Source organism: Carassius gibelio, chromosome B22 (genome assembly GCF_023724105.1).
Source record: "Carassius gibelio isolate Cgi1373 ecotype wild population from Czech Republic chromosome B22, carGib1.2-hapl.c, whole genome shotgun sequence".
Lineage (NCBI taxonomy): Eukaryota > Metazoa > Chordata > Actinopteri > Cypriniformes > Cyprinidae > Carassius > Carassius gibelio.
The window spans coordinates 27,191,128-27,204,841 of record NC_068417.1 but is presented as its reverse complement, the minus strand read 5'-3'; the positions used below and the strand labels follow the sequence as shown (position 1 = coordinate 27,204,841).

The window sequence follows — 13,714 nt, the reverse complement described above, 5'->3', positions numbered from 1 at the left end:
TATCGTTTAACGTTTCTCTCGCCATGTCTTGTCACAGCTGAGACACACAGAACTGTCGGGTCAAGCCCAGCAGCTGCTCAACACTTGTCACGCTCATAAAGAGAGGATCAGAGACCTTTTCCAGTCCAAACTGGAGGAGGTAAGACTTTTCACAACCTAGTGAGCAGTCTACCTAGTCGTCACTTTCAGATCGGTGATATGCTAAATGTAACCCTCACAGCTGGGTGTGAAGGCGGTGACCGTGGAGGACCTGGTGCAAGCTCAGAAGGAGATCACAGCCCACAACATGCAGCTGAGGGAGCAGACCAAACAGCTGGAGCAGGACATGGCAGAGCTTCGCGATCAGAGCCTGGTGCTGGTGAGTGAGCCGCCTCAGCGCAGCAGAAGGATACGCTTTCTGGCAGAAGAGGAACTGAACGGCCATTGCTCGTATGTTTGTGTGTTCGTCAGCTGAAGGCTCGGTGTGAGGAGCTCAAGCTGGACTGGGGATCTCTGTGTCTGGAGACTCTGTTGAAAGAGAAAGCAGCTCTGCGAAGACAAATCTCGGAGAAACAGCGCCACTGTCTGGAGCTCCAGGTACTCACATGCACAGGTTTCTCAGTCAGCTCAGAGCTAATAGGCCATTGCTTCTTTAGTGCTGTGGCATGCTGATTTTGGTGCTCGTGCAAGTTTCACTGGTTCAAACCTGGCCTGCAACGTGGTACGATCTCATTTTCCCTCTCTGGTCTTTAGCAATTTTCCTGTTTGCCCTCTATTTCGGTCTCATAACGATGCACTAGGATGTTTTTGTAACCCTCGTGTTTTACATGAATTATGACAGCTTGCACGCGTATGTACCATTTTATATCCAATTAAACATCTGGGAAAAAAAAAGATTACAATTTAAATGTATTATGAGTTAATCATTTTCGTTACTAAGATTCAAGAAGATTTCAGTTCTTTGGGTCATAAAAAAAAAACAAAAAAAAAACTTACTAGCAACAGATCATATTTGCATGTTAACATTTTATAAATTGTTATCTTAAAACATTTATGCCTTATAAAAAAAAAAAAAAAGTAAGATCTTTTGACGATATGAATATACTACTAATAGTTAATTACATATAAATTATAAATCTTTATTTTGAAATGATCAATATTTAAAATCCCAGCAAAATGTGTGTATCATTTTACATGTAATTATGTAATAAAAATAATAGCCATAATAAGCAAACTATTTTTATATAGTTAAATGTGTAATTTGTTTATTTAAATATATATTTTAGTGCTGTCAAATGATTAATCGCAATTAAGCGCAGTTTTTGTTTACATTATGTATATATAAATACACACACATGAATGTATGTATTTCAGAAAAAAGATGTTGTTTATAGATTTATAATAAATTTGATAAATATAAACAAAAACATGTTAATACATGTAAATATTTTCAAAATATATATACTGTATGCGTGTGTACTAATATACATAATAAATATACACAGAACACGCCAATATATTATGCAAACAAAAACTTAAATTGTTTTTGTATGCAGTTTAATCACGAGTAATCATTTGACAGCATTAATATTTCTCTAGCTTTTATCTTTCTTGTCATAGACTTGTTTGTAAATGTTCCGACAAAAGCTTGTTTACAGAAAACTGAACTAGCTCCTGCAAGGATATATTTGTTTTTATCATGAGCAGTGTGGGTTGACCGTGTCTACATCAACGGCTCCCCCTGGTGTTTATTTGCAGATCAGCATCGTTGAACTAGAGAAGAGCCAGAGGCAGCAGGAGCTCCTGCAGCTCAAGTCTTACAACCCGTGTGAGGACTCCCCCTACCAAAAGGCCCTTCCTGGTCCAGATCCCCGGCCCACACTGGATTCCGACACCCCCAAACTCACCCCACACGCTTCTGTGGCGCTCAACGGCCTCAGCCCAGAACTGTCCATCAATGGCACGGCCTCGCCGGGTTACGAGAGGGGCAGTGGCAGCGGAATGGGCAAAAACAAGCTTCTCACCCGTTACCTGCCTATTTCCCCTGACCACGAAATTGTGCCGCCCACCCCCGACTCAAGAACCAGGCAGCTAGGGCAACCCCTGCCCGACTACACCCGTTTCTCTCCAGCTAAGATCGCCCTCCGCAGGCACCTCAACCAAGATTCGGCTGCCAATCAGTTTAGAGCCCTAAGCAACATCCACTGGTGAGTAAAATTAACGGTTAGTTGACTAAGTCTCTGTTCATTGGTCACTGATCACTTGCGGCTTTTTTCAGGGGTGACACCGGTGCCGTTTCATCTCCAACGCTGGGATTCAAACATTCTTGCTCCTCACCCAGTTCAGCGGATATTCATGCGACCACCACACCCAAGAGCACAGATAAGGAAAAGAGCCCAGCTGCCCCCGGCGACACCATAACCAGTCTACCAATCAGCATCCCCCTCAGCACTGTGCATCCCAGCAAACTTCCTGTCAGCATCCCACTGGCCAGCGTGGTGCTGCCGAACCGTGCTGAAAGATTGGTATGGATCTGTGTGGGAGGAAGTCATGATGTGCAGTCTTGTGGGTGTTTTCTGCAAACATTTTAGCAGTTACTCAGGCTGTGGTTTTCTTTTGGCAGAGAAACACTCCTAGTCCAGTTTCAAATCCTGCAGGACAGAGCAATGGCAAGCCGCCTCTCACGCCTACCTCAGGTACAGTCCCACTGCCTGCTTTGTTGGTCATAGATGAAGCCTAGCAGTTAGTTAGTGCATGTAGTTCAAACCATTGCACTAGGAAACTTGACTTTTGCCACGTTTTGGAAGTCCGCTTAAAATAAAATGGCCTGTTATTAAAATTAGTATTCCTTTTTAGAAATAAATAAACCACAATTTAATGAACCCTTTTTTTCCCCCCATCATTTCCTGTGCTTTCTTAATTTTTGTAATAAACTGAATTGGCCAAATGGCCAAAGGCATGCTTTTTTTGACCACCTCTATCATGGAACCACATAACCAGATGTCCAGAAATGGGACAAGGATTTTGCAGTCTTGGAAAACCTTTATGAGGGAATCTCATTTAAAAAGTGTGATTTTTAGACCTAGATAAGTCATGTAAATAAAGTCTTAATTTTTATACACCTTTTTTTTTTCTAGTCATTCCAAACTCTGAAATATTTTATCACATAAAAATTGATCAAAAAATATTTGGAAAAAAAAAAATCCTTATCCAGTCGGTGCCAATAGCCTCATGGGCTGTGTGCCGACATAAAGCACCGTTGTGCTATTGGCATCCCGAGTTTGAATTCCTGTTTGAGGACCTTTCCCGATCCCAGCACCCTCTCTGGCCCACTTCGCTTCCTGTCAACTCTAAAATGTCCTATAAAAATAAAGGTAATAAAAAAAAAACCCATTAAATAACAAGTGACAGCAGAAGGCTTGTAAATTCATGATTTAAAAAAAACAACTAACTTTGACGCCAATAGCTTTGTGATTAGCGCATCAACATACTGCACTCGCGGCAACCCAAGTTTGATTCCTGTCTCAAGATCCATTGTCGATCCCACTCCCAAAATATAAAAAGAAGAACATTCAACTCTTTAAACATCTGGAATTGTGATCTTTAATTCACAGAACAAGTGTCCATACGTCTAAATGTAACTTTTGCATGTTGGCATAGACACTGGGGGGGGCTTGTAGTCAGAAAGAGTTGATAACGTCCAATCTAATCTAACATCATCCATCCATGTAGTTTACATCGTTCTGTTCTGTACTAAATCCAAAATTTGTTTCCTCTTAGTAGAGCTTGCACAGACCATTCGACTAGTTCACGTCAGTGCTCTGCCATTACACTTTACGTCGCTTGACATCGACTAGTCGCCGGTCCTATAGAGGGCGCTACACATTTACGTTCCGTTTCCAAACAGTTAAAATGACACACAAAAGTCACTACTACTACTAAAGAGATGCTGCCATGTAGAATTAATTCACACATGCATACGATCTCACTAATGCATTCATATAAATGTAATCATTACTGTGCTACTTTATCTATATCTGATTTAGAACGAGCAGAAATCTGTGAGAAATATAATGACCCAAAGACAAAAGAAGTGCTTAAAATTAGCTTTTATATGAGCAAAAGCCATGTGGGGCAGCGCTGTGTTCTATGCCATAGCTGTGCACACGGTGTTTGAGTCTCAGCTCCAGACTTATTTGTTTATCATGTCATCAGCGACTAGTCAACTTTGACTTGACTTTCATCACATAAGTCAACTTAAAAAGAAAAAAATCAGAAGTCGTTCAACCCCTACCTCTTAGGGTATTCCTCCAGCTCAGGATTGGTGAATGGCTCTCACTCCGCCATGCTGACCGAGGACCAAGACTGTGACGCTGCATCCCCTCCCCCTCACAGCACTCCCATCATGGGCCTCCAGCCTCGCGGCCCTGGCCTCAGTCCTGCGCTGGGCACCGGAGGTGTGCTGCAGTACGCTGACGGCCCACCAAGGCTTCCCCCCGAGGACGGCCATGACCGGCATGGCCCCGAATCCGACACAGATCTTTTGGACAGCGAGGCTCGTCGCCGTATCTTTTTCTCCTCGTCCTCTTCTTCCTCCTCATCCTCGTCCTCCACAGGAGGTTCAAGGCTCCACCACGGATCATTAAAGCAGGGTCACCATCATCACAGTAAGCAACATCACCACCACCACCACCACCATCATCATCATCACTCTCCGAGCTCCCACAGCCAAGAGGGCCGGAAACGAGGGCGGCGGAAGCGCAGCTCCTCTGGGGCCATTCCCATTAGTGGATCCCCCAAAAGAAGGGCATTTCCGGGACTTGGCTGCTCAAGCCATTCTTCTGGATCACCGCTTAATATCAATTCAATGGTGAGTGGACAAAAATGGCATTTATTGGTATTGCTCAACTTACGATTGGCTTGAAATCAGACCTCAAAATGTTTGTCGTTTTACCAGGTGAACAACATAAACCAGCCTTTGGAGATCTCCGCCATCTCTTCCCCAGAGCAGTCAGGACGAAGTCCGTGCGGGACAGATCTAGATCAGCCTCCTGTGCTCAAAAGAGAGCGTCCCCTGGAGCTCAACAACACAGGTCGTTATTCCTCCGCCCCTAGTTCTGATGAAGAGGGTGCCAGTTTTGCCCCGGACACCTCTAGTTCAAGCCGGTAATTGCTCTTTTCTTTCAAATCCAGTTCATTAATCTGTAAGCTTTGTAGATCGTTGAAAAGATGGTTGATGGACAATTGTTTTCTCTTTCAGAATTGAACGGAAAATCGCCACCATTTCTTTAGATCGAGATGGACCTATCAGAGATGTGGAAAGAGGTAAGTTCGATGCATTTTGGCTAACAGACACTTCACGTTCTACAGACTCCACTATTTATTTCTAATGGAATGGGGCGTTTTACAGGCTCGCAAGGACGTAAATCAGGTGCCAGTAGCGTGAGCAGTGAGGTATCATCTTCCTCTGGGGCCAGCAAGTGGAAATCCACCTTCTCCCCAATCTCTGACCCCAAGCCAACTTCTACGGATCTCCGCCAGGGTGGCTCGCCTTTTGGTGTTGGGGATTCCCGAGGCGGTACGGATTCCGACTCGGACCAGAAACCGCAGAGGAGAGGGGAACGGGAACGGGAACGGGAACGTGAGCGTGAGCCTTACGGGAACTCGAACCTCTTCCTCAGTCAGGATGGCAGCGGTCGCCCAGTCGTCAGCGCATCAGAGCGGCCACAGCAGAAACAGAAATCGCGAGAATGGGACCTGAAATCCGTAGGCGGATTGGCCAGCCAGAACCTCTTTATATCTGCAGCGGCCAATGGCGGCATCTTGAGTGGAAAAGTGGGTGGGGCCACCACCATTTCCTCCGCCTCCTCAGTGGGACAGTACTTCCCCCTGGGTGGGGCTTCGGTCCTCCAGTCCTTTTTTGGAGCTCAGACGCCTGGACCCACCACCGGCGGAGCCCCCCGGTTGGTCAACGGACATTCGGCGCTCAGCAGTTTCTCCAGTGCCGGGCTGGCAGGGGGCGCTGCAGGAGGTGAGTTGAATATCTTCGCTTTCTCATTCTATTTTCCGGTGAATATTGAGCTCATGGTCAGAACAGTCGCTTGGGTGTACATAAAAGGTAAGTTATGACCCAGTGCTGCCACCTTGCCTGGCTCTCCCACACCGCTTTGCTGTGCTGAGTGTGCAAAGGCTAAAGCTAAACACCTAGAGAAAATGACAGCAGGTTGTAATAATGAATTTCACAGAAACATGTCTGACATATATTCCATCCCAAAGTCGAAAGGAAAAAGTATACTTATAATTTACATTTTTTTTGTTGACTTTTTGCTGTGCAATGTAACTTGTTCTTGACGTGCTTCGTGGGATTCACCCAATTGAAACGTACTATTTGAATACAAAACTTAAAGAGCTCAGGCCTTTTAAATAATTTTCACTGGCCTTGATGGTGTAAACTGCTGATTTACAGGCCTGTGAAAATATGTTAGAACTGTTAAGCGATCTGTTGTTTATGGGATTGGCGAGAAACTCCTCGACTTTTATGGCTGTATTTCAAGCCTTCACATTTTCTCTGGGTGTTTGACTTTAATTGCAGGTCTTGTTTTTGGCTGTTGAGGCATTTCACCATTTATCCGCACCTCGCAGACCACAAAGATAAAATTATTTCCTTAATCAGATAGATAGATAGATCTAGAATGAGAGACATTTATAATCTGACATACAAATATGGAGATAGATGGGTTGAAGTGTAGAAAGAGATATTTGCATATAGATATAGGTAGATGGATATTGATAGATGGCTAGAGAGAGAAATGTTTGATAGACATAGATCTGGAGGTAGGTAGTTGGATTTAGATGGAGGTAGATGGATGGGTTGAGATAGTTAGATATAGAGGATAGAGAAGTGATAAAAAGAGAGATGTGTGGATGGACAAAGGTAGTTTGATTTAGATTGACATAGATGATTGTTGCATCGACTGAACGATGGCTATAGATGAATGGATGGATAAACGGATATAAATTGATATAGGTAGATGCATGTAGATGGATAGAGAGTTGCATATAAAGATATAGATACGTAGATATCTCTACCCATGAATATCCACTAGTATTATAACTAATATTTATGAGGATAGATGGATATAGGCAGATGTAGAAATTAAACCATGTATTTAGAATCTTTACATGAAAGCTTTACATTTATGAACAAGCATTAACTGCAAATCATTTATGATCCTTTAGAAGAGGTGTGCTGCTCTCAGGTTTGGTGTCCATCATCCCATCTGGTCTGTGCTTGCTTGTCTGTTGGTCTGGCTTGCTACTGTGCACAATCTGGCTCAGCCCCATCTTCTGTCTTTTGCTCCCTCTCTGTGCTGTCTGTCTGCAGGGATTTTTCACCACATGGTGCCTTCAGTCTCCTCACAGCAGTCTGGGGCCAATCTCCCGGGCCCCGGGGCCCTCAGTTCCCAGCAGAGGCATCTGGACACAAACCCCAAAGCGGGGGCCTCGTTCTTGGCCTCGGGCCCCTCGCAGCACAGCCGCACACAGACAGTCCTACACACACCCTCCCCACCCGCCCTCCCCCAGCCCCCTCCCCTCCTGAACGCGTCCTCCGCCGCCCCGTCCCAACCTCCCTCCCCACGTCCCGAGCGCCACCAGTCCTCAAGGCCGCAGTTGTCCCTCCCCGCCTCATCCTCCTCACCGTCTCTGGCCGCCACATCAGCTTCTTCCACCTCCTCTGCTTCCTCCCGGCCCTTCACTGTGCACTATCCCTCGCACCTGCCACCTCCACACCCTCCCGGCAGCGCAGGTTCAGGTGGGGCTGGGATGTCCTGGAGGACTCTGGGTATGCAGGCGTCCTACACAGCCTCGCAGATCCCCGGCAGTCGCCCCAGATAGGACCCGTCCAGTCGTAGGAGGGTGGGGGGAGGGGCGGTTTGATGTGGAAGTAGACTATTGCTAGACGGACACAGGGAAGCTACTGCGCTCTGCTGGCTGTAATGTTATGAGTCCCAACAAGGTATGTGGTGTTGGCATGGAAATGGGCTACATGCTTTGCTGCTTATTTTTTCTATATTTTCTTTCTTTCATATTTGCATTTCCTGCGATTTTTTTTTTTGGGTTTCAGAAAGCGACTGTAAGACCATTTATGTCAGAATTGCCATTTTGTCTGAAAATATCATTACATGTTCAGGGCTCAACAATGTGAGGAGTTATTTCTACTTTTACTAGCCCACAAAAATGCGATTTTTATTTTACGCAGTATGAATACACAAAACCTATAAGTAATGTATTTTTGGAAGTGTTTTAAAAAAAAAAATATATATATATATATATATATATATATATATATATATATATATATATATATATTTTTTTTTTTTCTCCATTAAATGCTTCTTCCCCTGCGAAAAAATGGACGTTTAAAATTGGTAATTTGGATATTTTACTATGTTTCATTAAAATAAAATAATTTAATATTTTTATAATGTAACTAAATTTCATAAACTTTTTTGCGGTTTTGATTATGATGATTGATTGTGCAAAATCTAATTGAGATACAATATATAAAAAAAATATGATTTCATAATATTTTTTTGTTAATTGATTGATAAATGTGTGTGAATCATTAAAATAGCTTATTTAACTTGATTTAATTATACATTTTGTTATTAATATTTGAGTTTATATAATTATAATAATAAATTCAGAATTGGAAGGTCCATATGATGAAATTTAGCTAGTAAACATTATGTTGCACATTTGAGTAGTGCATGCTATGTACGTTTTCGACTGTAATTATAAAATATTAACCAGTTTATTAATAGTTCATTATAATATAATGTATAACTAATTATCCAAATCAACTTTTACATTTAATAATTCAAATTTGTATATTTGTACATAAATCATGTTTTGCACAGTAAGTCATAATAATCACCCAGGACAAATAGTTCTAAAACAGCTTATGTATTATTTTGTTGTATGTAATATTATTACTTGTATAAAAACAAGATCAAATTCATACAATTTTTAGCTCATTGTAAATCATTTACAAGCAAGTCCGTCTTGCAGAAACATTGCAGTCCAAATACCCAAGTTTGTCAGGCATGTGAATTGTTGAGCCCTGATGCTGATGAAACATGTCCACATCTTGTGTAATTCCTGGATTCTACCCTCGACTGGTTACAGGTAACTGAAGAAATCTACCTCAACCCAACGTAACCTATGCAACGGACAGGTGTGGACCAATGGGCTCGACTCGCTCGCTCACCGGTGCTCTAACATTTGCTAAAAGACGCCACTGTAAACTGGCATGGGTATCAGAACTTATCACAGGTGCAGCTTAACACACACACACACACACACACACAGCCCCTGAATCACATTCAGATTGACACAGTATGCAGCTTCCTTGTTTTTCCGAGTGTTTTAAGGTGGCACCATGTTGGGCTGATGCTAACCTCCATTTATCAATAATTGTGAGTTTAACATGGCCTTACTGATGAATGGTTTGCTAGATTTGCAGCCATCTTCTGGTGGATTCACAATCGATGTGAAGTGTTTTATATGTCAGGAATATAATTACAGTCAGCTCGGTTTCAATGGGCCGTACACACACACACACACACACACAAAGACTTGTGAATCTCTGTAACCTTGCTGCTGTTATCAGTGGAAAGAAATGTGGCTTTTTGTGATTGACAACTCCTATTCAGATGGACTCCATGAAGCCCCTGGAGCCCGATACTGTTCCCCTGCTGGGACGTCACCCTCACAGCCCGAGCGTTTGCGCTGAACTCACTACTTTTGTGAAATCGATGTTAACAAATCTGTCCGATAGTGCAGTAGTCACCTTGGCTTGGGCATTTTAACTTCTCATCATATGAAATCATTTCTTTGTAAAGTGAAATGTAAAGGAAACCACAAGCTCCAGCTGTATAAGGGTGAATCTGCAAGTGATATTTGACCTCAGAAAGACGACAATTCGAAATGATTGCTTAATATTAAACCAAGATTTTTTAGTTAATTGTACATTTTTCATGACTGTTAAACACATTTTCCCAAAATTTTGATTACAATAATGAAAAAAAAAGCATTTGTCATGTACTGTAATTCATCTGAATGTTTATATATATATATGCATATATGTATATGCTTGGCAGTTTTACCTAATTTAGTTAAATTGCAATACTATTTATCACTGCAGTACTAAACATGCTTATTATGTAACTTTTTATGAATTACAGTATTGGGAGGTGAAATTCACTACAAATATATTTTTTTTTTATTTCACGTTCCTTTCTGGGGTGAAATATGACCTGGCATGTTCTTGATGGGCTTCATGAGATGCACCAATAATTCAATAATTTCACGTGATTTTTACACTGGATAATTTACCTGTGGAGCTGTTAATGACAAACGTATTCAAACAGCATGTCTTTTTTTTTTTTTTTTTAAGCTTTTTATTAATCAAAGGGAAAATGGTCATTTTACACGCATGTAAAATAAATTGTAATTTAAGAATGAGACGGACACAAACGCACCTTCCAGGAACACACGATTAAAACACAATCTGCAGGGAGAGCCACAGAATGAGTGACGAACCTGTAAGGAGCTGTTTAATCCGGTTAGTTGCTTTAACTGCCGGCTCTTATTGAATCACTACGTTTAGCGTTTGGTTTAGGGCCCTGTTTTAATACTCAAGCTTCCATGTTCCTAACAGTTAGTTACTGCTGAACCTTTAATACAATGCACATATTCTGTTCAATCGGAACGCTTGGTCTTACACGGTACAGGCTTATTCAGGTGAATCTGGTGCTGAACCATACTCCTGGCAGATTTCATAGGTGTTTTCCTTTGGATTACCAAATCCGATGTCATCGTGGTGCTCTTCGCAACCTGGAAAACCAGCACACGCTTGTACATACAAACACACTGATTAAAAGATGAACACACACTGGGAAAAACGCAAGATCACAAAACTACTGGGCAACTTCAACTCATCCTTTTGTTTTTCTTTTATTCCTTTTTTTTTTTTCTGTACTGTGAATGGATGTCTTTCTCAGACTGTATAATTGTGTATATAATTTGGGTTATTTATCAATTTAATTTCCTGTCTTTTTGTTGTTTCTTTTGGTTTGTGTTCGCTCTTATTTTGTGTTGGAGCAGAGCACAACGTGTGCAAAGTGTATGTACTTGACTTGCAGTCTAAAAAAAAAATGGTGCTACAATCTGTACAACTTAAGACTGTGCTTATTTATATTAAGATCCTCAACAACAACAACAAAAAAAAAAAAAGAAATGAATAAAGATTTTTGGTGCTTCTTTTACACAGGGATGTTTTCAAGCCTCGCAGCATTTATTTTCTCAATATTTATAATGTATTATTTGGCGCCCAGCATGAAACAGCCCCTGTCTGTTTGGATCGGTGTCGTTTTTATTTAAAGAAACACCTTTTGGTCTTAATCGAGCTTAAAGAAGCATGAAAGTACATTGCAGAACTTTATAGGATGATAAAACTGTTTTCTTTTGAAGTATTTACTTCAATGGTGCTCCGGAGTCGACCTGTGTTGGCAGGTAGTGAATGCTTTGAATTACACCTATGGCACATTGGTGCCATGTGGCATTTCATAACATTTTTGATTTCTCGTAAAGAGATCATGTGCTAAGCCTGTTTGCCTACCGTCTTGGGCCCGTACGGCTCGGTGCTGTTTCTAAAAATCGTTGAAATCTTCGCAAATGTAAAGCATACAGCTTCATCTTTCACAAACTGGTGCTGCTGTTCACACGGATGTCGAAAATACCAGTGCGCCCATACCAAAACCTACTATCCACTGTCAAAGCCTGTCCTAGAGTGCGTCGTGTAACCTAGAGTTTGAGCATATTGCGTATCATGACGTAAAGTTGTTCAGATGTGACCGGTCGTAGATTTGGCTAGTGTTTTGTCAGTTGGCTAGTTCTAGTGGTTGACCGATATGGGTTTTCCAATGACTGTTATCATATCTAGAGTAGAGGCTATTAAAATGACTTATGTGAAATATTTGGACAATAAAATGGGTAGTTCACCAAAAAAAAAAAAAAGAAATTTGACATTGTCATTGTTTATTCACCCTCATGTCGTTCCTAACCTGTACGACTTGCTTTATTCTGCGGAACACAAAAGACAATATTTCAAAAAAAGGTGGTCCAAAATTTTGACCCCATTGACTTTGTATGGACAATTTGGGAGATTTCCACTTGTCCGATATATCGATCTGTCACTAACTGGTACAGCGTTCATAAAATAGTAATTGGCGTACAACATTGCCAACTTGGAGACAAAGCAGGAGTGGATGTCCTCATCGTTTTGCGTCCTTATTTTCTTTTTATTGTGTTTTTGTTGCTTAAGTATGTGCTCAAGGAAAAATCAACCTCGCCTAAGCTTTAGTCAGAATGCTGTGGAATAGACTTTGGTGTATAATCCTATATATAAAAAATAAAAAAAAACAATGTGTAAATGGTCTTTCTGTCCAATTAACATGACATTGTGATGAAATCACAATGACCAGTACATGAGTACATTGTTACCAGCACTGATGTTTTGTTTTTTTTATTGATAGTAATTAATAGTCATTGTTAATGGTACCTGTTTTAATGGCCAATTTGTGTTTTAATATCTTTGCAACTCTTTATCAATGATGGTTTTATGATTTGGTAATCCTGACCATTTGGATACTCCATAGAACAGTAAGGTGCTCTCCTACACTTTAAACAAGGAAAATGCAGCTATAAAATCCATGCACCTCTTGCACTGCAAGGGGTGAACATTTAATAAACATCAATGCAAGCTTTGCTTGTTTTACATCATTGTAATGTCTCATTTGAACTATCTTGTCCATCGACGCTGTTTCCTGTTGGGGTGGCAATTCTTGAAATTGATGTTAAACTATTTAAAATGTAAACCGATCATAACTCTTGATGTTGCGTTTTCTCAGGTACATGTATGAGGTTGCATTGCAAAAGGCAACTCCAATCCTTTCGCATATTATAAATAGAATAAAGAATATGTACATTTAGATATGTCTAAAAATGTAAATTCATATAGGCTTTGTCTAGTGTCTCAGGAATGTCAGTTCTGATTTTTTGTTAATAGTTTTGCATAAAATAAAAGGGAATGTTGGAAACCTTGGCTGTCTTCCTAGATGACAGATATAAATGAGAATGAAATTGCTTTACTGTGCATTATTTACTTGTGATAGAAATTTCCACTGAACGGCATATACTATTTTGTCTGTTGTAACTTGACCCCTTTAAGTTGTTATTTGTAATACATGCATTCCCAATTTCAGTTCATCACATTGTTCTGCTTTTTCATGGTTCAGAAATCAAACGTCACAGGATAATTGTGCAACAACAGCAAACTCCTAAGAGTCGTCATATTTGTGACACTGTTTGGTGCTTTTAACGTAATGACAGCCTAATTCAGTTGAAGTTTTTAAATCTCAGCTTTTTGTTAATAAAGTGTTTCTAATGAAAGCTCAGTTTGATTTCTTTATTTATTCTTATTGCCTTACTAGTATGATGTACAAAGATGAATGTCCATCTGGGAAAGGTAATAACACCCATTTAGAAATAAAACAATTGCAACCCAATTTAAAAATGATCTGAGGCTTTTGAGAAGGTCACTATACTGTGGCCACATTCCCTGGGACCTGCTGATGAATCACGATAACAGAATGAAATTTGAAAAGAATGA

General features: G+C 40.9%; 1 protein-coding gene across 3 annotated transcripts in view; it reads left to right on the top strand.

The window, feature by feature from the left end:
• Positions 1–13,494, top strand: part of dot1l (DOT1-like histone H3K79 methyltransferase) — a 28,962-nt gene extending 15,468 nt beyond the window's left edge. For 2 of the 3 annotated variants that reach the window (XM_052589632.1, XM_052589631.1), the window contains 11 exons: positions 38–139; positions 221–358; positions 451–576; positions 1,738–2,186; positions 2,258–2,504; positions 2,603–2,675; positions 4,281–4,849; positions 4,937–5,145; positions 5,240–5,304; positions 5,390–6,010; positions 9,169–13,494. In XM_052589632.1, coding sequence (XP_052445592.1) covers positions 38–139; positions 221–358; positions 451–576; positions 1,738–2,186; positions 2,258–2,504; positions 2,603–2,675; positions 4,281–4,849; positions 4,937–5,145; positions 5,240–5,304; positions 5,390–6,010; positions 9,169–9,176 — 2,607 coding nt within the window. In that variant the 3' untranslated portion in view covers positions 9,177–13,494. Of the gene's footprint in view, positions 1–37; positions 140–220; positions 359–450; positions 577–1,737; positions 2,187–2,257; positions 2,505–2,602; positions 2,676–4,280; positions 4,850–4,936; positions 5,146–5,239; positions 5,305–5,389; positions 6,011–7,363; positions 7,997–9,168 lie in introns of all 3 variants that reach the window. The other variant, XM_052589630.1, reaches the window with a different exon arrangement.
• The last annotated feature ends 220 nt before the right edge of the window (positions 13,495–13,714 follow it).